This window comes from Seriola dumerili, unplaced genomic scaffold (genome assembly GCF_002260705.1).
Source record: "Seriola dumerili isolate Sdu_G_001 unplaced genomic scaffold, Sdu_1.0 BDQW01000433.1, whole genome shotgun sequence".
Lineage (NCBI taxonomy): Eukaryota > Metazoa > Chordata > Actinopteri > Carangiformes > Carangidae > Seriola > Seriola dumerili.
In genome coordinates this window covers 206437-228361 of record NW_019174688.1, presented here as the reverse complement: position 1 = coordinate 228361, position 21925 = coordinate 206437, and the positions used below count along the sequence as shown (strand labels likewise).

The 21925-nt window shown below is 38.6% G+C and overlaps 6 protein-coding genes across 8 annotated transcripts; 3 read left to right on the top strand and 3 right to left on the bottom strand.

Moving 5' to 3' along the window:
* The first annotated feature begins 830 nt into the window (after window positions 1–830).
* On the top strand, window positions 831–2806 carry psenen (presenilin enhancer gamma-secretase subunit). Of its 2 annotated transcripts, none has more exons than XM_022761956.1 (4): window positions 831–930; window positions 1329–1407; window positions 1726–1830; window positions 2199–2806. In XM_022761956.1, the coding sequence occupies exons 2-4, from the start codon at window positions 1347–1349 to the stop codon at window positions 2336–2338; spliced, it is 306 nt and encodes a 101-aa protein (XP_022617677.1). In that variant the 5' UTR covers window positions 831–930; window positions 1329–1346; the 3' UTR covers window positions 2339–2806. The 2 variants fall into 2 exon arrangements, with proteins under 2 accessions (XP_022617677.1, XP_022617676.1); XM_022761955.1 differs by having other exon boundaries at window positions 1326–1407.
* A 1446-nt stretch (window positions 2807–4252) lies between these two features.
* Window positions 4253–5529, top strand: hspb6 (heat shock protein family B (small) member 6). Its single transcript, XM_022761969.1, has 4 exons — window positions 4253–4442; window positions 4535–4692; window positions 5131–5253; window positions 5362–5529. The coding sequence occupies exons 2-4, from the start codon at window positions 4537–4539 to the stop codon at window positions 5515–5517; spliced, it is 435 nt and encodes a 144-aa protein (XP_022617690.1). The 5' UTR covers window positions 4253–4442; window positions 4535–4536; the 3' UTR covers window positions 5518–5529.
* Window positions 5530–5631: 102 nt separating this feature from the next.
* proser3 (proline and serine rich 3) lies at window positions 5632–11180 on the bottom strand. Its single transcript, XM_022761966.1, has 13 exons — window positions 10760–11180; window positions 10574–10682; window positions 10220–10485; window positions 9819–9970; window positions 9603–9694; window positions 8869–8966; window positions 8671–8768; window positions 8254–8495; window positions 7635–8161; window positions 7372–7564; window positions 6620–6791; window positions 6221–6302; window positions 5632–6035 (listed from the first exon to the last, which is right to left on the bottom strand). The coding sequence occupies exons 1-13, from the start codon at window positions 10768–10770 to the stop codon at window positions 5984–5986; spliced, it is 2094 nt and encodes a 697-aa protein (XP_022617687.1). The 5' UTR covers window positions 10771–11180; the 3' UTR covers window positions 5632–5983.
* A 141-nt stretch (window positions 11181–11321) lies between these two features.
* Window positions 11322–16132, top strand: lin37 (lin-37 DREAM MuvB core complex component). 2 transcript variants are annotated; one of them, XM_022761967.1, is made up of 9 exons: window positions 11322–11805; window positions 12000–12075; window positions 12178–12228; window positions 12382–12417; window positions 12678–12763; window positions 12923–13083; window positions 14698–14829; window positions 14979–15052; window positions 15660–16132. In XM_022761967.1, the coding sequence occupies exons 1-9, from the start codon at window positions 11772–11774 to the stop codon at window positions 15745–15747; spliced, it is 738 nt and encodes a 245-aa protein (XP_022617688.1). In that variant the 5' UTR covers window positions 11322–11771; the 3' UTR covers window positions 15748–16132. The 2 variants fall into 2 exon arrangements, with proteins under 2 accessions (XP_022617688.1, XP_022617689.1); XM_022761968.1 differs by having other exon boundaries at window positions 11324–11805; window positions 12382–12411.
* Window positions 16133–16731: 599 nt separating this feature from the next.
* Window positions 16732–18847, bottom strand: LOC111234048 (C3a anaphylatoxin chemotactic receptor-like). Its single transcript, XM_022761957.1, has 2 exons — window positions 18807–18847; window positions 16732–18434 (listed from the first exon to the last, which is right to left on the bottom strand). The coding sequence occupies exons 1-2, from the start codon at window positions 18814–18816 to the stop codon at window positions 17347–17349; spliced, it is 1098 nt and encodes a 365-aa protein (XP_022617678.1). The 5' UTR covers window positions 18817–18847; the 3' UTR covers window positions 16732–17346.
* Window positions 18848–19392: 545 nt separating this feature from the next.
* Window positions 19393–21711, bottom strand: ctrl (chymotrypsin like). Its single transcript, XM_022761915.1, has 7 exons — window positions 21616–21711; window positions 21254–21357; window positions 21043–21122; window positions 20867–20948; window positions 20567–20747; window positions 20243–20373; window positions 19393–19626 (listed from the first exon to the last, which is right to left on the bottom strand). The coding sequence occupies exons 1-7, from the start codon at window positions 21659–21661 to the stop codon at window positions 19465–19467; spliced, it is 786 nt and encodes a 261-aa protein (XP_022617636.1). The 5' UTR covers window positions 21662–21711; the 3' UTR covers window positions 19393–19464.
* Between the last annotated feature and the right edge of the window lie 214 nt (window positions 21712–21925).

Sequence of the window (21925 nt, the reverse complement as noted above, 5' to 3'; positions counted from 1 at the left end):
TGCATTTTACAGTCTATTGTGATAATTAAGTGCTTTACATCATGATTATATTATCCAGGCTCTACACATTGCAATACAGTAGATGGCAGTATGAGTCTTTATCGCCACCACAAAAAACTGATAATGAAGAAGAGGAAGAAGCAGAAATAATAATATAAATAAATAAATATAAATCATTTTTATGGTGTAGAGTTATTTATGTTTAAGTTTCAGCCCATGTAAAAGAGGGAACTCATGTTGCAGAATAAACTGGCTAAGAAAGCATTAGGCATAAAAAAGTAAGAGTAATTTAAACTTCTAGAAAAGAAACAAAATCTCTTCAACATTAAGTTGATCTTGGCAGAAAATATGAGGCTCAATAAAAGTTTTTTTCGTTGTTGCTGTTTTATTTTTTGTTCTTTTTTTGCTTTTGCCACTCACATTTTAGATTTGCCCGCAAACAATTAATATCATCATAGGGTCTTGGCTACTTGGCTAAGTATCAGTCATTCACAATCGCAATCGATTCATTTAATTCCAGTTTTCTGAATTGATAAGAGTAGTATCTTAGAATTCTGACAAAAGTTTTAATTTTTTTCAAATGAATATATCAGATTGGTTAACCTTATCTCAGAATTCTGAAATAATAACATCGCTACCTCAGAAAAGGTAATGGAATAACTGCTTTACCCTAACGTGAGCCTATCTATCAATCTTTTATTTATATAAAAGCAGTATTAGTCACCAAACCGTGTTTGTTGTCACACGTGTCACCCACTCCAATGGCAGTAGGTGGCAGTATTTAGCGCATGTTGGCGTGTGTTTTCCATAAACACAACAAAGAGCGAGGACGAAGAAGAGTGAGAGTCAGGAGACGAAGAAGAAGGAAGTGTTGTTTGATTGTTTCCATTTAATGAACTGGCGACGACTTTTTGGCCTTAAAAATACCAGGTAAAGTATCACGATAGCATACAGTATGCGTAGAAATATTATAAAACGACCTCACCCAGCATCTGGAGACCGATGTAGTTCATGCTACGGCTGTCTTTAACAGTCGAAACAACCTAATGTTACACTGCTAAGCTAACGAAATGCTAACGTTAGCCTGAGTTGAATTTCTAGTCATCTGAAAATGCAAACTAGATCACCGAGCACTACAGGGATCCCTCATCGCTGGGATTTTATACAGTTTTCTTAAGATTACTTCGTTTAAAACATGTCCAGGCCAGTGGGCGAACGTGTTTTAATCGCAACCATCATCAGCATCACCTCCTTTTACAAAAAATTCATATCTTTGGGTTGGCCTCTCCTGCTGGTTCTGCACATAAACTTTTTTCTTTCTTTAGCAGGACCGAGACGTATTAACGATGAACCTGGAACGACTGCCCAACGAGGAAAAGCTAAGTCTGTGCCGAAAATATTATTTAGGTGAGAGTACTTCAAAGTTAATCATGACAGAGAGCAACGATACAGACATTTTTATATTCAGTCTGACATCCTCCCTATTTGGTTTGTAAAGTCTGGATACATGCAAGTATAGTAAACACCTGCCTTCATAAAATATATATTTATATTAAAATGGTCAGATATAGTCTAATTTAGTCAAGGGGAGGATGTATTATCAGTACAGTTCCATTGACGTAAGCCTTTTGTAAATAAAATTAGCAGTATAGAGTAGATTTGCTTAAATATTCATTCAGTGTAAAGTTATTGATTATGTTTTTTCCAACCTCTTTTTTTCCTCAGGTGGCTTTGCATTTCTTCCCTTCCTATGGCTGGTAAATGTTGTATGGTTTTTCAGGGAAGCCTTTCTGAAGCCAGCCTACACGGAACAGCTTCAGATAAAGACCTGTGAGTGTCAGAACTTCTACATCAATACCACAGATTTTACAAACCATCACTGTACTAATTTAATTTTACTAAAAGTATATATTTATGAAAGTATTGATTTGGTCCATAATGCCCATCCTTACTCTTAAGCTTATAATTAGGACAACATTTGCATGATAGACACTTGTTCCTGAGCATAACCACTTAAACCTATGTCACTGTTAACACTTTTGACATGTTGTACTTAAATGTTGTTAAACAATATATTTGCAATTTTCTGAGCTCTATTTTTAAAGAAAACTTTTGGCAAAGTCAGAGCATGGTATGATTTAATTGTGTGTGTGATCATTGCTTTAATGTCAAGTAACTGTTTTGTGTTTTTCATCTAGATGTTAAAAGGTCAGCGCTGGGGTTACTGTTGTGGGTAGCAGTCCTTACAACTTGGATCATCATCTTCCAGCACTTCAGAGCAGAGTGGGGGGAGGTGGGAGATTACCTCTCCTTTACAATTCCACTGGGCATTCCTTGAGATGTTTTTTGATGACAGGTCTTTTGAAAAAATAATCAATGATCCACCAAAATGGACCAAAGAATTTTCTTTATTAAACTAAAGTTAAAAAAAAAAAATGATTTGTCTGATTCCTGGAGCTAAATTCAATGGCTGAGTAAGACACTAACAGAGCAATCCTTTATCTTTTCAGAAGTTAATCACGTATGGACTTGGAAATTTGTTTTTTTACTTGCCTTGGCATTTGAGAAAGTGTTGGTTTTGGAGTAGGCTAATTAATCTTGTAAAGCAGACACTGTTAATTGTCATGTACATTATCTACTAATGACCTGGATGTGCATTAAGGTTTGTTCAGGATATTGAACAATAGATTCAACAGTCTTTTTCCGTACTTAAAAATGTTTATTGTGAATGTTTGTATGTGAGTGTGTACCCAAAACTATTTTTACTTCTGTATGAATGATGAATAAAAAAATGTACTGTATTTCCCATGACAGGGCAGAATTTCTTACATACTCATACTCGAATATCATTATCACTTTAGAATCTATGAATCTGCATGGACATTTTGCTTGATGACCTATCGGTGAGCCATTTCTCTATATATACCCCTAATAGCCATTTCTCTATATATACCCCTAATATTTTTTGCATTGTCACAGAGGTGTCCTAAAGTCTGGACAGTCAGTGGCGCCTGTTGTGAAACCCAATAACTTAATCCCTCCAAATGTCGCCACTTCCCTGTCATCCTATATGAGTCATAACATAATCAGTGCCATTTTTAGTCACCTCAGTCAAAGCTTAAGTGACAGGTTCTACATTACTAACAGGGAGAACATGTGCCCTCTGACTTCACTAGTGTGTGCCAAGAACAAGCGGTATTAGCACAGTCCTTTTAATGATGCAGTGAGTAACTTAATAAAACTAATTTATGGGCAGTATATTTAAGAGTCCTTTCATGGACGTGTACTTTTTCAAAGTGTGTTGCAATTTATTTGTGTATTTAGAGTGAAGTGGTAGTAACTACATTTACTCATGTACTGTATATACAACTATAGGCACTTCCATTTCATTGTAGGTTATATTCCAGAGGTAAATATTGTTCTTTTTTCCCTTACTATATTCATTTGACAGCTATTTATTTGTTACTTTAATTGTACAGATTTTATTCAGAAAAAATCAAGCCAGTTAATCAAATTTAATATATTGTTCAAATACACAAACAAGCTGTCAAATAGATAAAATTAGCTCCACCTAGGCCGCTATTTATACATTATAAACCTATTTATACATTAGTACATAAATAATACACAAGTGAATTACACAATAGCACAACACCCACTACACCATGCTGTGCATTATGAGTGCTTTTATTTTGATACTGCCAAGTACATTTTTCTGATGAGGCTCCTGTTCTTTTACCTAGATGTTGAATGCAGGACTTTTACGTGTAATACAATATCTTACCAGTGACATGTGGCTACTATATCTATCTATACTATATGTCTTCTTCCACACTGTGAGAATGAGTGATGCGGTGAAAGTGTCCTATTGGTGGCACACGTGCTCTGGCATGTGTTTGACGCCCCTGCTGTCACTGTCTGTCTGGCAGCGGCTCACGAGGGTCAACAACACCGTCTTTTGAACTTATTTTTGGATAGACCTTCCTTGACAACAGACCTTAAGCATATAGTTTGTAACAGGTCTAATGACTAGGAATAAACTGCGGGCTACAACACTGGTAATGGCTGATAAACACGTTAATTGCCAATAAGTCCGCAACAGCTGCGCCCCTGCCCAAACAATACACTCTTATCCTATATGGCCCTGCCTGATCACCCAAGGGTACGCATTAGTCCAGAACATAACAGAAGCAAGGTGCCCCACTCCACTATGGATTCCCAGCTCATTATGTAACCCCAGTATAAAATACACCACAACAGTGAGTCGCGGCCAGCACCCAGTGGGAGAGGAGCTCGGAGCCAGACAGGCTGACGCACCAGTTCATCACTGGATCTCACTATATCTCATTCAGGACTTAACACACGCAGGGGAACACGAGCTGTTAAACAGGGGCTGTCCTTTCCGTCGTACACACTAACTTGGTCAGGGAATTTAAGAACAGGTAAGTGGTGTCTGCCATGTAGTCTGTCTGACAAGATTGTTGCCTCACTTGCTCTCAAGTCAACTCTTCTTTTCTAATTTTCATCTGATTAGAAATGGACTTCATCCTGCCACCTACTCTGCCAGCCGGTGGTATCCCATGGGAGAAGGTTTTACCACCTCTCATTCCTCGGCTGAATGGTACCTATGGACAATATAATTGGTCGCCGAAATTACTGATACCAGAGACTGATAATACCAGCCCTGCAGAGGTAGGTCATTTTATGAAAAACTCATACCAAATGGCTTTTTATAGTGGTACCTTGTTCAATAAACTGAGAATCCCCTCTACCTATTTGAAAAGTTGTCTCCCCATTTTTTAAAGCAAAGAATAAATGTAAAGAAATACTGAATCAATGTCTACTTAGGAGCCTTTTCCAGAAAATTCAACTGCATCTAGTCTTATTTCAGCAGATGAAGGCCCCCAAGATGCAGTTGAAAGCCCCAAAAAAGGATGCAATAGAACTTTTTTTTTTTCATCAAATTATTGCTTCCAAGGTCAAGATGAAGTTCCACACCCAAAATTTGTTAAGGATATCTCTTAAGTGCAAGACTGGACAGGACTGATGCTATTGCTCTTGCTATTTATTGTGCATAGAGGCATTTTATTTCCATATAATAATACACAGTATTTTGACTCACTTTTGCAGGTGAACTGTGATGACACTGGATTTACAGTTCAAGTTGATGTTAAGCATTTCAACCCAGAGGACCTCATGGTTAAAGTCATAGGGGACTTTATAGAGGTTCAAGGAAAGCATGAAGAAAAGAAGGTTTGTATTTTAGGTGGAACATTTCCAAATTTTTATTTGGGTTTATTTACAACAGCTATGAGGTGTTATCCTCTGAATTTGTGTTACTTTCTTTTGTCTTGTTAAAAGGATGGTCCTGGGTTTACAACACGGCAGTTTAACCGCCGCTACCGAATCCCAAAGGGAGTGGACACCATGGCTTTGGAGTCAGCAGTCTCTCCAGATGGCATCCTTATCATATCTGCACCTATGCTGGAAAATGACAACTCCAGATCCCTGACCTAATCACATTAATACCATACAATCAGATCACTCTACCATATTCACCATGTATGACAGCAAATGCAACAGAAGCCAGAACACACAGGCACAAACAGAAATAACTTCAGGCTCCTCCAGTCACAGCAACACTCCGCATGTGCCAAAACACACATTTGTCCTGTTCTTGGCAGTGTTCTAATATTCCCTGCTCTCTGAGGTTTGTATATACTGTTCTGCTAATATTCATCAATCTTACATAATGTTTCAAGGAACTAGTCTTTGTAAATATTCTGCGTTCACGTATCAAACTGCTGTTTTTTTTGTGAAATTTTTGTAAAATGCCCTGTATTGTGATTGTGATTAATGATGCACACACTTATCTCCAAACTCTTTAATGTGGAAATATTTCTTCAAAAAAAAGTACAAATAAACTTTATTTCTTTTATAAAAATAAAAAAAAGTGACTGCATCAAGTGCCTCTTGCTGGTGTTCAAGTATCTTGTTGTTCATCCACGACTTCATTCAACATAGAGTCCACTTCACTAAAAAGAAAAATAGAAGATTATTTTTCTGGAATTTGGGGTGATATGTTTAGATGATTCTGAGTGTAAGAGTGTAAGAGCCACATTTCATAGGATTTTAAGACTGACAGCCTTAAGGAAAAACATCAGTTTACATCAATGATGGCAATCACTTTGACCAGATGAACAATTTCTTTATATTTTACCTGATTTGCTCCTTTACCCATTTTCTCTGTTTCCGGAGGACTTGTAACAAAGGGTCGTCATCAAACTCCTTTTCATCTGAATCTGAAATGGAAAAAAAAAAAAAAAAAAAAAAGAAGTTCTGTTGTGAAGGTAATGATCAGCCAAGGAGAGGGATAATAATGGAATATTATCAGCATGAACCATAATAGTACTGAAATCCTCAAAAACAGCATGCAGTTAAGACTACCATACAATCCAACATGGAACACAAGTGTGCAACAAAAATACAGAAAGTTCGAGGGCTTTTGACCTAAAGGGGCTTGGAATGCTGGGAATGGAAGCTATTCATAGGTCACAATATATTCTCCACAATTAACTACAGGGTAAAAGGTTGGTGCTCTTTGCTGCCATGAGCTCACCTTCAGCCTCTTGCAGCAGCTGTGAGATGACCTCCATAGAGTTCTGTGTATTACATGGAGGAACTGTGGATTGTGGAGGTGCAGAGGCAGCACAAGGAGGAGAAGCCAAAGTGACGGGGGACCTCTGAGCAGGTGATGAATCCACCGTAGAGAACAATACCTCTGAAACTACCTGTCAAGGCCCAGAGAGAACACCCTACTGGTTAATGCACCTTTTAATTACAATGCTTACACCAGATGATGATGTCTAAAAAAATACAAAGTGTGCAGAGTAATGGCAGCACTATTTAAGAGCTGTGGTAAATGCAGTATATTTTAGTGTAAGAATTTTTGCTTTTTATTATATTATTCTAACATGGTTAGTAATGAAGCTGTGTATCTTAAATTATTTAGTAGGACAATATCACATACAGTCAACCTCCTGAAGACAACATGGAAGGATAAATTCCCACAATATCTCGTGTATGGTTTTCTTACATTTAATAAATCACTTCATGTAAACAAGAGTGAATATTAAATCTAAGATTTACTAATCCTCACAAATTACGGTGTACTGAGCAGTAACACTGATATCTTTCAGTGCATCGCTGCTTACAAGTTATCAAGTTATTAATGCAGCAGGTAAAACTTTAAGACCAAAGAAGCAGACAACCTCAATTCTTTAAGGCTCTTGTATTAGTCAAACTACATAGAGAGCATGAAAGAAACAACCTGAGAACAGTTGAAGTTGGTAAAAAAGAACCTTTGCTGACCTGTCCTAAGGCACTGTGGATTGGAGAAGGTGGTGGTGCATAATCACCAGTACAGCTCTCACTAGAAAAGCTCTGGCTTCCCTCCTGTTGCTGCTGTTCAGCCAATGGCATGACCTTTTTTGGAAGTCTTTGATGTGGAGAGCTCCTCTTTGTACAGCTGGGGCCATCCGTATGTTGCTTGTCCACAGTATATCTGCAACAAATCTATATTAAGCATTCAGACTTGAATTTTTGTACACCGTGTGCATGTTTCAATACTTCACCTTGTTGATTTCTTTTGTCTTCTGATGGACGTTGCCGTCTTCTTCTCAGTCTTCTCTGACTCTTTTCTCTGAGCTTTCTCTTTCTTGTTACTCTCAAACCTTCTGTTGTGAAGAGGCCACTCTTCTTCTATAGCTCCAGATGAAGCACATGTTGAGGATGATATATGTTCACGAATAGGTTCATCAGTCACGATATCTGCTGAGTTACCAGGGATTTGGGTCTTTTTACTGACAACTTTGGTGTGGGACTCGTCTAACCTCTGTGAAATGTTCTGTTGTGCACGAGGATGAGATGACTGGATGGGACAGGGTAAGACATCACAGAGTAAATGCATATGGGCAGGAACATGGGCAATACTCTGGGGTTGAGAGACAGAAGAGCCAGAGACAACATAGACAGGAGAGGGAGGTGGACCTGATGCCGGGGGACATGATCTGTGCGCTTCTTTGACTTCTGGCTGGGGTGCAATGACGTGTGGATGACTATTTCTTTGTGTGAGTTCAGGAGGTGGAGGGCTCTGTTGTTGCTAGAGATGACAAAAGAAAGAGGACATTAAGATTATTACGTAAATCTGAAATAAATATTGAACCAATTGAAAAAAATATCATGCACTCCAACCTTGTAAGCCTGTCCACCAGCTGAGGGATGGCTTAAACTGGGTGCCTGCCAGCTAAAGGCGGTAGACTGAAGACTGGAGTGGTTCAGGGGCTGAGGCCACTCTCTGGCCTGCTCCATCTTTCTCCTTAAACGCCACTGGAACAAGATGTCCTCTTCCGGACGTGTGGGAGGCACCAAAGAAGGAAGGACAGATTTGTGGGAGGACACAGCTTGAGCCCGGTTGGATCTGGATCTGGCCTGCGCTGTAAATGTTAAGCAACACATTGCACAATTACACTGCCACAACAGTACAGTTTAAAATACCATTTATGAAAAAAAGAGTCATATTCTATAAGTTGCGTAAGACGGAACAGCACTATGCATGTTTACATTGGAAGAAGACAAGAAATGGTATTCTACACCACACTGTTGCCTTACCTGTAGTAGATTTTATTAAACTAGGAATCAAAGGTCGTCGCACTGGCTCATCTACGCTGACTGGAGAAGAGAAATCAGAGCACCCCAGGCCCTCTGAGCTGACAGGGATAGATCCATCACTCAGAGTGCATTCACTGTTAGAAAGACAACAAGTTACTTACATTAAAAGGAATTAGAATTATCATTAATGTTACTCACTGGTCTTCATACTCTCTGAGCAGAAGTCTGCTGGCCTTCTCCTGAAGGTGTAGTATCTCTGTGTCATCAAATTCACCCAGGGAGGTGTCTGACAAAATCTGAGAAAACAACAGGCAGTACTCTCAATAAGCCACAGTTCTGCTCGTTACATTTTTATATTAAAAGCACTCGCAACACTGTAAATTAAATAGAACTAAATAATGACATTTGTAGCATTTGAGTAAAAAAAAATAAAAATCTAATCCATCACATTATCTGGCCTTAAATTGCTAACAAATATACTAATGTTTTTTTAGAATTTTATGAGCGTGATAAATTTGACATGAGCAGGCTGAGCGAGCCATAAATGTATCAAACAAGGTTGCATAAGAGATGGCTTCCCCGGCATTTAGTAAACACAGAGGTTTCCAAATGGACATGTGGTGTGGTGTTGAAATGCAAATATTTATATGCACACTTAGTTGGAAAAAGGTGTCTCCCTTGCAGACAAACATGGCATAAGTTGGACATGGGAGACCAACTAATCCTTTAAAACAGTATATGCAAAGATTAAAAACAAGAATAGTTATAGTATCCATTTGTTTTTAACTTTTGAAAGAAATAAATATACATTTTTAGGTTAGGGAGTTGGGGAAGTAAGACATTTCTTACAAACAATACATCTATTATTCTGTTTAGTAGAGAAAGACAATATAATAACAGGTTATATCGCAGCTCATTCCAAGTACACTCACACTAAGAGATCCTCTGCATGGGGAAGGGGATCTGTCATGTCGATGCTTTCCAGCTGGACTGAAAATGGCAGGCATGTGATCATCTCTCAGATCTGTTCAGAGGAAGGGATTCCACAGTAGGACTTTACTAGAAATGTTACCATCTCCACCTGAATTTAGGAGCAGCTAACAGTCAGTAACTCCTGCACTGAAAGATAATAATAGGTGAAAATATACCTGTGTCTGCTGTTTTAGTTGGTGTTGAACTGGGAGGTAAAGATGATGGTGACATCCACCAAAAAGGCAGCTGCTCCTCTCCGATTGCAGAAGCCATTTGCTGGCGCGCCTCTCGACTCTGTGGTCGACCGTGACGAAAACGTTCTATGTATCTGAAAGGCCACAAGATCAGAGCTGGTTACAATTACTCATTCCCACAGTTCCCCAGAGTTCCCACTGATGTGTTTCTTTTATCTTTCAGTCTTCACATCACAGTTATCATTGTCATGTTCAGTCATGTCTTGCATCGTGCAACTTTTCACAGTGAAAAATGTTACAGGTCTATTTAAAAGGATAAAATAGGGCACAGGCACAGGCTACGTTTGAGGGTATGGTCTTGACTCTGTGAAATTAAAGCATACTTTGCCAGCACTGAATCCTGCTGAACTCCCAGTTCAGAGGAAGTGGTGGATTTCCCTGCTCTTGCAGACTGTTTAGGTATCTCCATGTCAGATGATGTTGCAGGAGAAGATCCGCAGTCGGTAGTAGGCCAGGACTCTGAAAAAAGATGTTGTCCATCTGGTGCAGCAAAATGGGGGTCATGTCTGTTAGACAGCTGTTGGCTCTCTGGACTCAGAGACTGTAGTTGTGGACTGGATTGCGGGTTTGAATGTACTGGACTTAAAGTCTGCAAAAGAACAGAGAAGTGACAGATATGAGGAAAGCAACATTAGAGTCAGATGTGTCTTGTTGTATGTGCTACGTTTAAGACATACTGTTTTCTTCTGTTTTTTGGAGAGGGACTGGTTGCAGGATGGGTGGTAGTGTGCCTTTCCCACTCTGGATGCTGGTTGGAAGGGATTCTGCCTTGTGAACAGAGAGCCACTGCAAAAACAACACACGTGACTAATTGTAACTATGGTTTAAGGTACTATAAAAAAAATGTGTTCTTGAGATCTTACCTGGATTTCATGACAGCTTCTGAAAGTCACAGTTCACAATAGCACACAGGACAGGAAACACAGTAGAGGTTGTTTCACTATGCCTAGTTTGAGCTAAACTCTTTGTATTCAGGTTATAGCTGGATCGACATGTCTGACTGCCTGGGTTACTTACATCTTACTGTAATATGACTATTAAGACGAACACCACATTATCTACTTCAGCCTTCCGAGCTGATTTGTTGATGATTTGGCATGTCCACAAAAGAAAGTTACCATGGAATCAAACGAGATGTACGGATAAATCAAGCCTCTACAACGAGCATTTTATAGATCTTTCCATCCATTCTACAAGTCTAACTTTTTGACTCACAATATAATAACTTTCCTCTTTGTGGCAAATAAAGCCTAATACTATCGATGAAACAAGAAGAGAGCGTGACTGTTTACGCCGATCGTTATTTACTTCAAGACATCCAGCCAATGGGCGCCGAGCTTAGTATGATGGACGTGACATTTACCCAATCACGTAGAAGGGCCTCATCGGACAGGCGCCAATCAGTTAACAGGAAACCGGCAGCGCGCGGAAGAGGAAAGTCTGCAAAGGCTATGCGATCGTCAAAAATAAGCTAAGTTAGCAATGGTAATTTCAGCTAGTAAGTGCTATGGTCCAATATAATAATAAAACAACCGCTCCACCGTATCATTCAAGTGAATGTGTGGAAGGACTAACTGTCATTCAACTAATCGTTATAATAGGTAAACTTGGATAAAGTTGAGTTTGCGGTCTAGCGTTGACGTTATACAATGGTTACGGCTAACGCATAACCGCAGCTAGCTAGCAAACGTTCACGTTAGCAAGCAAACGTCCTGTAACAGTCATACGTTATTTTTCTCAAGTAGTTGTTACGAGTCGTTATCATCCTTAAAGACTGAGAGCAGTCCGGTTACCGACAGTGAACGCTTGGCTTTAAAAGTAGGTGTATTTTTTCTTAATTACCGTGTGAAATATATACGACAAAAGGCGGAGACAATGCATCACGTCAAGATCAAGACTGAAAGGCCAGGTGAGCGGTGTACCCTATCCACCGAAGTTATTTCCATTCAAGTCTTCCTGACGAAGACTATTGCATATGGCATTATATTCACTATTCAAATTCAGCATTGTAATGTCACCCACATTAAAGAATATTATCACCTTACTGTGGATGCAGTTAGTAATTATTATATATGTATACAACTTTAATCATGACTTCTGCAGATTTAGAGGGGACTGGTGCTCGCAGCAGATTGGATGCTGTGTTAAAGGGACTGGTTGAGAAGAGTGAAAATGAAAGGTCAGAATTATTATATTATTATTATGAAAGTATTTTTTTAAATCAGCAATGTATCATTGTGATTGTTTTCCAGTCAGACTAATATCATTGAATTTTGAACAGGGAGCAAAATGAGGGTGACACTGGAAAAATATCATCGGACGCTTTAAACAAGTATGGGTCGACGATTTGGATTTCAGTTTTATATGTAGAATTTTGTGGAATAAATGATATACTGTGGTTGGTGCTGTGGAGTCACTTAATGTGTGCTTTTTCAACATAAAAGTACAAAGGTCTGTTTTTGTGTTTTCCACTTACCCTTTCTAGGGATTTGTCTCCATCATCTGCTGGAAAAAGGCAAGTGTATGTATTTTTGATCCTTAGCTGACAGTAGCTCAAAAACACTTCCACAATTTTTTTTGTCTTATTATTTGTGTCTGAAAAAAACATTTCACTGTGGGGCCCCTTTGTCAATGATTTTATCTTTATACATTAAAAAGTTTTTTCTCTGCGTACAACAATAGATTAATAAAAACACACAAGACGCAGTAACTATTGTGAATTTTCAAGACATGAAATAAAGTTTCCATACTTGTTTTGATTTTTGATTTTTTTTCCCCCAGACCTTCAGCTCGATTTCCACAGCATCGGAGGAAGAAGAGAAAAGAAATGGATGAAGGCATACCAGAGAGCAATCAGCATAAACAAAGTAAACTTGCAAATACTGAAAACAATTCAACAATAAATTCCACTGTAGCATTTGTCCTTTTTGTCCCTCAGTTACTGTGTGATCACTTTGGCTTTTTCTTCATTGTTCAATTACTTACCTTTTCTTTTTCTTGCTGTTCTGTCTTTCTCCATTTGCTAGATGCTTACATTATTAAGTTGTTTGATCGGAGTGTGGATTTGGCTCAGTTCAACACCAGCACCCCACTGTATCCTATCTGCCGTGCCTGGATGAGAAACAACCCGTCTGTTCGAGAGCCAGCTGCTTCCCCGAGCCCCCCACACAGCATGGTAGAGGAAGAGGTGAGGCTATACATGATGAATAATTTTAATTTCATTCAAAATATGCAAACATCACCAAAAAGTTTTAAAAGCGTATTCCTTTGTGCAGTAGGGACTCTACTGTTATTGTGGCCAATTGCTCTGGAGGGAGTGAGCTGAAGGGATAATAAACAATAAGTACTTCAATAATAAACAAATGTTCTTTTCCTATTTCAAGGAAAATAAGGGCTGTAATGAGTAATGAGTACATAACAGAGAGCTTTTGGAAAAACAAGCATCGTAAAATAAAGTGCTTAATCTTAGAAAAATTAAATAAAAAGTGAAGCTTGAGTTTCCCTTTTTCTTCTCTTTTGTGAACTCCATTCACATCTTAACAGTCACAACAATTTTTATAATAAACAGTCTCAACACATCAGACAGTTGCACAGCTTAAACACCTTTTCTCTTTCTTTCCCTCTTATTTCTCACTCCCCTTATTTTCCCACTTATTTCTCCAACTGTTGTCTCTGATCTCATCTCTCCCCCATGGGTGTGTCTCACTCACTGACACGAGTCGCAATGTTTGACTGAGTAGCATCATGTGAGATGATTTACAATGCATTCAATGAACTTGTGAGTTTCCTGGGCGGCTCAACTAGTGGTGCAAAGGCTAGAAAAGGTTCTCAATAATTTATAGGTTATAGGGGCATGTTCGGATAGGATGGCTTTTGGGTCTGTGATCTCAGCACTATACCTCATGCAACTTTGTTGGACTTTGCAATAGCAACAATATAAAATGCACTTAAAAACACCATAAATATGAACAGGTTGGTTGTTAAAAAATTGGGACAGAGTACTTGGATTTTTAAAAATGCAGCATAGTGTGTCTTTTAATTTTATGGATTTGTATATGTTTTCATACAAGGTCTTATTTCATTGATTGTAAATGGTTGAAATACAAAATGTTTGTATGACATAATCTAACACTGATGCACAGGGGCACAGTTATACTGGGCTCTTACAAGTTATTATCAACACTCTGTCTCTGTCAGAACAACATAAAGGCACTCCCTTGTGGCGAAGCAATATAAAAACTGCTAATGAAGACAGCAGTGTTTAGCCTGTGAGAAAGTGTGTGTTTATTGTTTGAGGAATGGTGAGTTGCCTTTGCATATTTCAGTTGTAATTTTTTCAGTGTTTTGAGTACTACAAAAAATTCCATCCCCATGTTTGGTGTATGGAGGATATGTCTCAGCAGTAGAGATCTCAGAATCCCTACAGATACAACTGAAACTGCATATGTGCATAACTAAACCACACTGTGGGTAACACCACTGTACCAGTGTAAAGTATATATATATATAGTATATATATATATATATATTATTACTATTAGTAAGTGTGAAAATATTTGTATTAATTTTGTAATTTGTCTGAACTGATCATTTAAAACACTTATCATTAGTATGTTCATTGATTTAGATTAAAAATGTCTTTGAAACAGTGAAATACAAATCTAGTACTTTCTAGAATGTAATTTTTAAGTCCTAAAGAAGGTATTTTGTAATGGTCTTTGAACATCATAACACCAGGAATAACTTTGTGTGAATGGGTGTTCCACTGTGTTCCTTTTTCTAAATTTTGTTCTTTTGCCAGGTCACGGACATGATCAATGGTAAAGGCCAGAATGTGTACAGACTCCCTCCTCCATCCTCCTGTCCAAACAGCACTTCTGGTGAACCCATCAATCTCAGGATCCCACATACTGAAAAATCCACTGTTACCAAGGTTCTGTATAATATGTGCATGACAATTATTGATGGTATTTTATTTGCATTGTGGTATTAGATTGCAGACATGTATTATTAAATCAAGTTCATTTGTTAAAAAGTTAACGAAAGAACTATAACTAACAAAATCATTTTCTCTCCCCACAGTTGACAGATTCAGTCCCTGTATCAGGTTCTCTCATATGTGACCACATGGAACGTTGGAAAAAGATAAGGCAAAAGTATGTCTTCATGAAAAGCCATTTGAGTCCCACTATAACTCGTACCTTTTATTTTTGTTGAAAAGAATTATTCACATTTTCATTGACCTGTGTACTGTACACAGCCGACATCAAGGTCAAGGTTTCATCCATGGGTATTCTGTGTGGTGCTAAAGGTGTGTGACAAGCTGTTAATGTCTGATGTATACAGTGTGTTGATCTTTGTCAAAATCTGTAACAGTTGACCAAAGAGCCTGACTTGAAAACAAAATGATTTTATAATTGTTCTGTTCTGAACAGAAGCAGACTTTTAAAGTTGTTCTTTCATGCATTTCAGCACCTACCACATAACCATAAGCAAACTGCATGTCAGTTAGTGTTCGCTCCATCCCAGCTAAGCTTGCTGAATGGGAGAAAAATATATAACCTTTAACTATGCTCACATTTCCAAATTTAGAGTTGTGATAAAAGTGGATAAGAATATGAGCATATTGTATAAAGGTGTCTATTCTCACATTAGAAACTGGAAAAAGTGGTGTAACCATGAGATTTTGTAATGAACAGTCTACGAAAATACACTATAAAAAAGTTGAACAAAATAACTGATATTTATTGCTCTGTTTTCCAGATGGAAGGAGTGCTCCAACAAGAACCAACTAAGATACAGTGAGAGTATCAAGATCCTAAAGGAGATGAAGGAGCTCTATGATCGCTAACTGGCTTCCTTATAACTCCATCACAGAATGGACTCTCTATACAGTTGGAATGGAGCCATGCCATAGGACTCAATGTCTGAATACACCTGCCATCTAAACAATCAGACTCATAGGGAAGTATTAACCGAAAATGGAGCCTTAAATAGACCATACGTCCTATGCATTGCAGATTTTTTGTTTTTGAAAGATGTTTAAATTTGATGCAATTTCTTATGCAGGAGTTTCTTTTAGTGTGATGTGAGACTGTTTTTAATCATAAAAAAAAGCTACATATATGTCTGAATAAATTAACTCATCAGTAGTATTTTTCCATAAAAAAAGTGACTTGTGTATCTGCAACATTAACAAGACTGATTAAAATCCGTTGTGGTCTCTTCCACTTTCAGATTTGCTCCCTTGATTTCCACAAATGTCAAGCCCCAATAACTGCAAACATAATTGTATTTTCATGCCTTAATCTAAAGTGGAATGTCAGTTACTAAACATCATTAAAGACGTAATGTCGCAGATGTGGAGATACAGGAACTACTGTGCAGTCAGAAAGTGCTAGAATAACAAAGCTTTCATCTGTGTTACAGCACATTGGATTTGAAATCATGAAACATAGAGAAATCTACACCAGATGAACAGCTTAGAAACTGCAGCCTTTTATAACTGCACTGTAGTACATGCTCTCTTTGTATACAGAGAGGGGAGAGTTAACACCTTCAGAGTAAGTGTTTTGTGAGATAAGGAAATTATCTTGTCAAACAATTACGTTTTTGTGTTTCACATGTTTTTCTTCCATTGACTTACTGAAAACAAACAGTTGAGGTGAGGTGAGGTGGTTTCAAGTCATCAGAGACTGGGCTGATATAGAGGATATGTTTCATTTTGTAAACGCAAGAAGCGAAGTATATACCACTGATGTTCTGTACAGATAACGCACCCATCTTCGAATAGTGTGCACTCGTGTTTGTCATGTAGAAGGAAGAAAACACGTCATCAAAAAAACGTTTTTATTCAGGGTATGAAAATGCATAAAGCTCAATTATTTAAGTCCAGTCTTTTATGACAGTATCATGAATCGTGCTATGGACAATAAGCCTGTCTGTTAACAAAGGTAAATAAGCTGGATCATAAAAACCTACAAAAATCAAGATAAACATAAAACAGGTATCTTCACAAAATGAGTTACACATACTTCTTTATCTGATCATACAAAGTAATTCACTTTTAAAACTGGATGTTCTTTGAAAAACTTTACTAAGATTTACATCTTGAAAGCAGAAGCACGCTTACTAAGTGTTAGTTGATTTGCTTATTTACACATTGGAAGCTACACGATGTCATCAATCTACATCTAGTAAGAAAAAATCTGGAAGTTGTAACAGGTGAAACAAAAATAACGGGGGCTAGATGAGGGGAAGTCTTATAAGCCAGCAGTTGATGAGTAGGCACTTTAACATAAAAGACATTGAAATCACACATAAAAATATACTAATTTTCTTCTATGCACAGATTGGCAGTTTCAGACTGATCTACTTTTCTCTCTACTGATTTACAAAGAAAAAATTAAGTATCCATTACAATTTACTTTGCCTGCCGGATGTGGTGGTCTTATTCAGTGCTCAGTGTTTCCCTCTCCCCAGTTTCGAGCACTTTGCTTTCTGTGAAGTTTAAGGAAGTGCCTGTGCCTTTCCTCTCTGTAGGTGCAGCAGATTCAGACTTCCGGGAAATCCGTGAGAGGTGGGAGGACAAGGAGCGAGAGGACATAAGTGACAGGCGGTCCTCTGCTAGGGCACTCTCTAAGACTAAGCATATGGACTGCTTGAGCTTCCTCTGGAATTCATCACACATAAACACATAGAGAATGGGGTTCAGGCAGCTGTTCATAAAAGCCAGACACAAAGTTATAGGACCTCCAGTTTTAACTATCTCAAATAGTTCTGGGTTAGTTTCAATCTTTAATTCCATAAAATGAAAAACATGGAAGGGCAACCAGCACATGAAAAATGCAAGAACTATAGAAAAAATAATTCGCTGAGATCTACGAGTCCTTGTCCTATTTAGGCGCCTTGCACGAACCCCTATGGCCACATAGGAGGCGCATATTACCAGGAATGGGATGAGGAAGCCCATAACAAAGCGAAAAGTGGTGAGAATAAATTTTGGTGTCTTTTTCGAATAAGTACAATAAGTCTTCCCCTGCATTGTCTGAAGATCACGAAAAGTTGCATAAGGGATGCTGCATACCACAGCAGCCACCCAGATGACAGCAGTTATGATCTGAGCTTTGCGAGTGGTCCGCTTGTTTTGTGCCCACACCACCACCCAGATGGACAGACAACGGTCCAGGCTTATGGCCATCAGAAGAAAGACGCTGGCAAACATGTTGACTACACTCACAAAGTTATTGAGCTTGCACATGAAATGTCCAAAATGCCACTGGTACTCCTGAGAGACACTGATGATTGTGAAAAGCAGGAAGGCCGTAAAGAGGAAGTCAGCCAGGGCCAGGTTGAGAAACCAAATTGAGTTAACTGTTTTCTTCATTCTGCAGCCTGTCACATAGATGACCAAACCATTGCCCATTGTCCCAGCCAGAAATATCACAGAGTAGATGACCATAGTGGCTATAGCCAAGTAATTGTATCTGCCAGTCCTGTCCAACCCAGGTGATTTGCTTGAATCGGAAGTGATGCTGACTAATGGACAAATAAAGAAATGTGTTATTAGAAACAACTGTTGCTTTAACACATTTTGCAGTAAGCACTGAGAAAACAAAGAATTTAGTTATAACCAGACTATGTTAAAGAAAATCAGATTTTAATATACTTAAGATGATTTTGTAGTTTTTATCATTGTATTGAAAATGTTCTATGCAACACTAGCTCCCACTATAATACTAGGCTGGGCGAGGTCACATAATACTTTTTACTAAATTGCAAGTTGACTTTACCTCTGATATTCAATCTCTGTTGCAAGCAGAAAGTATGACCTATTAACTAAAAAAAAGTTTGTACCTTTTTGTTAGTGCAATTTAAAAGGAATGCAATTATATGTTTAAAATATCTTACCATTCACCATTTTTCCTGTGCGATGATAGTCTGTCTTTATTCGAAGTTGATCTGTATGTGTTACAGCCTGTACTCCTCCTTTCTGACTCTTGATTACTCCTCCTTCTCAGTTAGTGCAACTGCCAATGAAACATAACTTCTAGTGCTGCTGTAGCTGTGCTAGAAGTAATCCACAGCAAGTAGACACAGTAGCAAGAACATGTTAGAATATAATGCAATCCAACAGGACTGCATGATCTTAAAACTACTGGAGCTAATTGAACATAACTCTAATAAAGTCTTGGCAAAAGCTGAAATAAGTTCCAGAATGATAGTATTTATTGCAGGGCTCTCTTCTTTATATGTAATTATTCTGGAAAGTAATTCTTTTTTTCAGACCCACTATTGTAAGACCTAGATTTGTCTTTGAACAAATGCAATAATCTCAGATCTTATTAAACTGCTTTCCATTTGCAGTTTGATCTTTATCTTAAACTGGCTGTTTGTTATTTGCACAGCACACCTTAGCACCCACCAGTCACACATACAGTTTGCATAACACTCCAGCGTATCAGGCGGAAATGAATGCAAGACATGAAACAAATACTAGTTTTCTTAAAAATTTTATGCACGCTTTCTCATAAATGCACCAAACATAGTTGTATGACGTGTGATGACATTAGTTGGAAGCAACAGTCTGGTCGATCCACCTGCGCAGGTAGGACACTCGGGCATACACAGCAGGGGCACGCACATTGCAGTTAGAGGTACCCCAGGACACAATACCCATAAGGGACCACACTCCACTGTTCTCGCAGACCAGAGGACCACCAGAGTCACCCTAAAATGAGACAAACGTGCTTTTCTTATTGACTTTTAAGAGCATGCATGAGGTCATATAATAGAATAAAACCTTGGCTCAAGCTCTTGACATCGCTTGATTTTTTTCTCTACAGCTCTCTACAGGATGTGGGCTGGCTTGCCATTAGTATCAAAATACATCAAGAAAACAAAAGCTGCAGGGTGTCAATGTTGCGTAACAAGATACAAGAAGTTATGCTTTTTTCGTTATCAAGTCATTTACAAGCCATTAGTCAACAAAGTAATACTTTTCTTTTCTAGTTGCTGGTTTGCAAAATCTATACATGGTTATTTTATGTATTTTGTTAATACTGAATTATCCATTATCAATCTGGATATTATGTGTATATTATTTGAAAATGTTTAAGTAATGATTCATTGACAAATGATCTGTTAGTATTCACTAACAGTTCATCAACAATCATTAATCAATCCCTATAGATTACCTACATTTATGATATATAAAGAAATAATTTGTCACTTGCAAATGTACAAAAATCATGTGGACAATTGGTTTACACCTGATTTGCAGATGTTTTGAAGAATTACTTATTTTTCCTACAAATGTGTATTTCAGGCTTTGATATGGTTGTTACCTGACAGGAGGACACTCCAGAAGCACCAGCACAGATCATGGCATCAGTGATTCTGTTGTAACCCCAGTACTGCCGGCACTGAGCAGGGCTGAGCAGAGGCAGGGAAGTCTGCTGCAGGTAGCGGGGGCTTGCTGAGAGCGGAGAAGAAATGGAGATGGGGTTAGCTACACAAACAAATCTTTTACATCTTTCTCATGGAGGTTTGGTGAATATTTTGTAGTGGTTTTATATTTTTCCTTTGTGGAATTGGAACTGTTCATACAGTTTATGTCTGTTTGTAAATTTACCCTGTGTGTAAGACTTAGAAAGCATTCTCTCACTCACAGGTTTGGCCAGTCTTGCCCCATCCAGTGGTGACACATTTAGTTCCAGATGGGATGCTGGTGCTGGAGGAGGCCAGGCACACAGGAGACACACGGGATGTCATCTGCACTGGGGAAGACAGCCTCAGAAGGGTGATGTCATTGTTGAAATTCTGGGAGTTGTAGTAGGGGTGAGTGATGGCCTGGATGGAGAGGTGAGCATAAATCACAAGCAAATATAATGTCATTTTACTTCATTGAGGCAAAGCTTTACATTTTTATAAAGGAAAAAAAAAGGCTTCACTGTTATTGTGTTCCTTACCCTGGCAATGTTCTTGACCTGAATGGGCTCACCGTTGGACTGACGATCATGTTCTCCCAGGATAACACGGTGGTTTCTAGGACTGTAGAGAATAATAACAGACAAAAGAGTTATTACAGAGATGGCAGTGTTGGGATTTTTCTCATGTAGATGTGGGACATATCAAAGTTACTTACGACACGCGGCAGTGAGCAGCAGTCACAACCCAGTACTGGTTGATCAGGGATCCTCCACAGAAGTGGAATCCTCTACCATCCTAGGAATCAGAAGATGCATATTCATAGTCTTTTCCTAATGATATTTCTTTCATCTGAATTACGCATGGTGTTGAAATTTTAGCAAAACTACAGGGACAGTGGGTGTGGACAGTTGCAGTACATAGGCTACCTGAAGTGAAACCTGCCAGGGCCAGGACCCAGACACAGCCGTCTCCCCGTTTACAATCTTGTTGTATCCGCTCACTTGGGGCTTGATAGCAGGCACTCCACAACCTGAGGCCCAGTCACACAATCAAAAAATCATGTGCTTCTCCCAAAATATGGCATATACTGTACATACTAGGAAATGTCAGAATGTGTTACGATTATTATTTATTTATTTTATTTAGTTATTTCTTGCATGTGAGTATTTACAATTCTATTGATGTGCAAGGTGTCAAAGATTACCAATGATATCCTCAGTTGCTATTGTCACGATCAACTTTCATACAGATGAATGGATAATGTGGTGGTAAACTGTCAGTAACTCACCCAGTGCAGAGGTCACAAGGGCAAAACAACTGATGAACAAGAACATGACTGCCTCTGTGATTCACGTCCCTGAGTCTGAGCTGCGTGGGACACTGGCTTTTATATGTGGCTCTTACCCTGAGTTCCATGTGTTTCACTCCATATTTCAGGTACCCCCCCCCCCCCCCCCCAAACCGTCCAATGGGTGTGGTAGGTCAGGGAAGGGAACATCTGGTGATAAGCACCTGAGGTGACTTCTAACTGAAACAGTCACTTACTTGGTCTTAAGCTTGCGTTTGTCTTGTTCTTGTGCACTTGGGTCATGGCTTTT

Excerpts from the sequence above, each read along its gene's own strand:
- proser3 (XM_022761966.1), bottom strand. Across the intron at positions 9,695-9,818 it reads AACTAAAACAGCAGACACAG|ATCTGAGAGATGATCACATG; the intron begins GTATATTTTCAC and ends TCCTCTGAACAG. Across the intron at positions 8,769-8,868 it reads CTCAGAGAGTATGAAGACCA|CTCAGAGGGCCTGGGGTGCT; the intron begins GTGAGTAACATT and ends TATCCCTGTCAG.
- ctrl (XM_022761915.1), bottom strand. The coding sequence starts at position 21,661 with ATGTTCTTGTTCATCAGTTGTTTTGCCCTTGTGACCTCTGCACTGG. Across the intron at positions 20,949-21,042 it reads GCTGCTCACTGCCGCGTGTC|TCCTAGAAACCACCGTGTTA; the intron begins GTAAGTAACTTT and ends TATTCTCTACAG. Across the intron at positions 20,748-20,866 it reads AGGTCAAGAACATTGCCAGG|GCCATCACTCACCCCTACTA; the intron begins GTAAGGAACACA and ends CTCTCCATCCAG.
- psenen (XM_022761956.1), top strand. The coding sequence starts at position 1,347 with ATGAACCTGGAACGACTGCCCAACGAGGAAAAGCTAAGTCTGTGCCGA. Across the intron at positions 1,408-1,725 it reads GTGCCGAAAATATTATTTAG|GTGGCTTTGCATTTCTTCCC; the intron begins GTGAGAGTACTT and ends TTTTTTCCTCAG. Across the intron at positions 1,831-2,198 it reads ACAGCTTCAGATAAAGACCT|ATGTTAAAAGGTCAGCGCTG; the intron begins GTGAGTGTCAGA and ends TTTTTCATCTAG.
- hspb6 (XM_022761969.1), top strand. The coding sequence starts at position 4,537 with ATGGACTTCATCCTGCCACCTACTCTGCCAGCCGGTGGTATCCCATGG. Across the intron at positions 4,693-5,130 it reads ATAATACCAGCCCTGCAGAG|GTGAACTGTGATGACACTGG; the intron begins GTAGGTCATTTT and ends TCACTTTTGCAG. Across the intron at positions 5,254-5,361 it reads GAAAGCATGAAGAAAAGAAG|GATGGTCCTGGGTTTACAAC; the intron begins GTTTGTATTTTA and ends TCTTGTTAAAAG.
- lin37 (XM_022761967.1), top strand. The coding sequence starts at position 11,772 with ATGCATCACGTCAAGATCAAGACTGAAAGGCCAG. Across the intron at positions 11,806-11,999 it reads GATCAAGACTGAAAGGCCAG|ATTTAGAGGGGACTGGTGCT; the intron begins GTGAGCGGTGTA and ends TGACTTCTGCAG. Across the intron at positions 12,418-12,677 it reads TCTGCTGGAAAAAGGCAAGT|ACCTTCAGCTCGATTTCCAC; the intron begins GTATGTATTTTT and ends TTTTTCCCCCAG.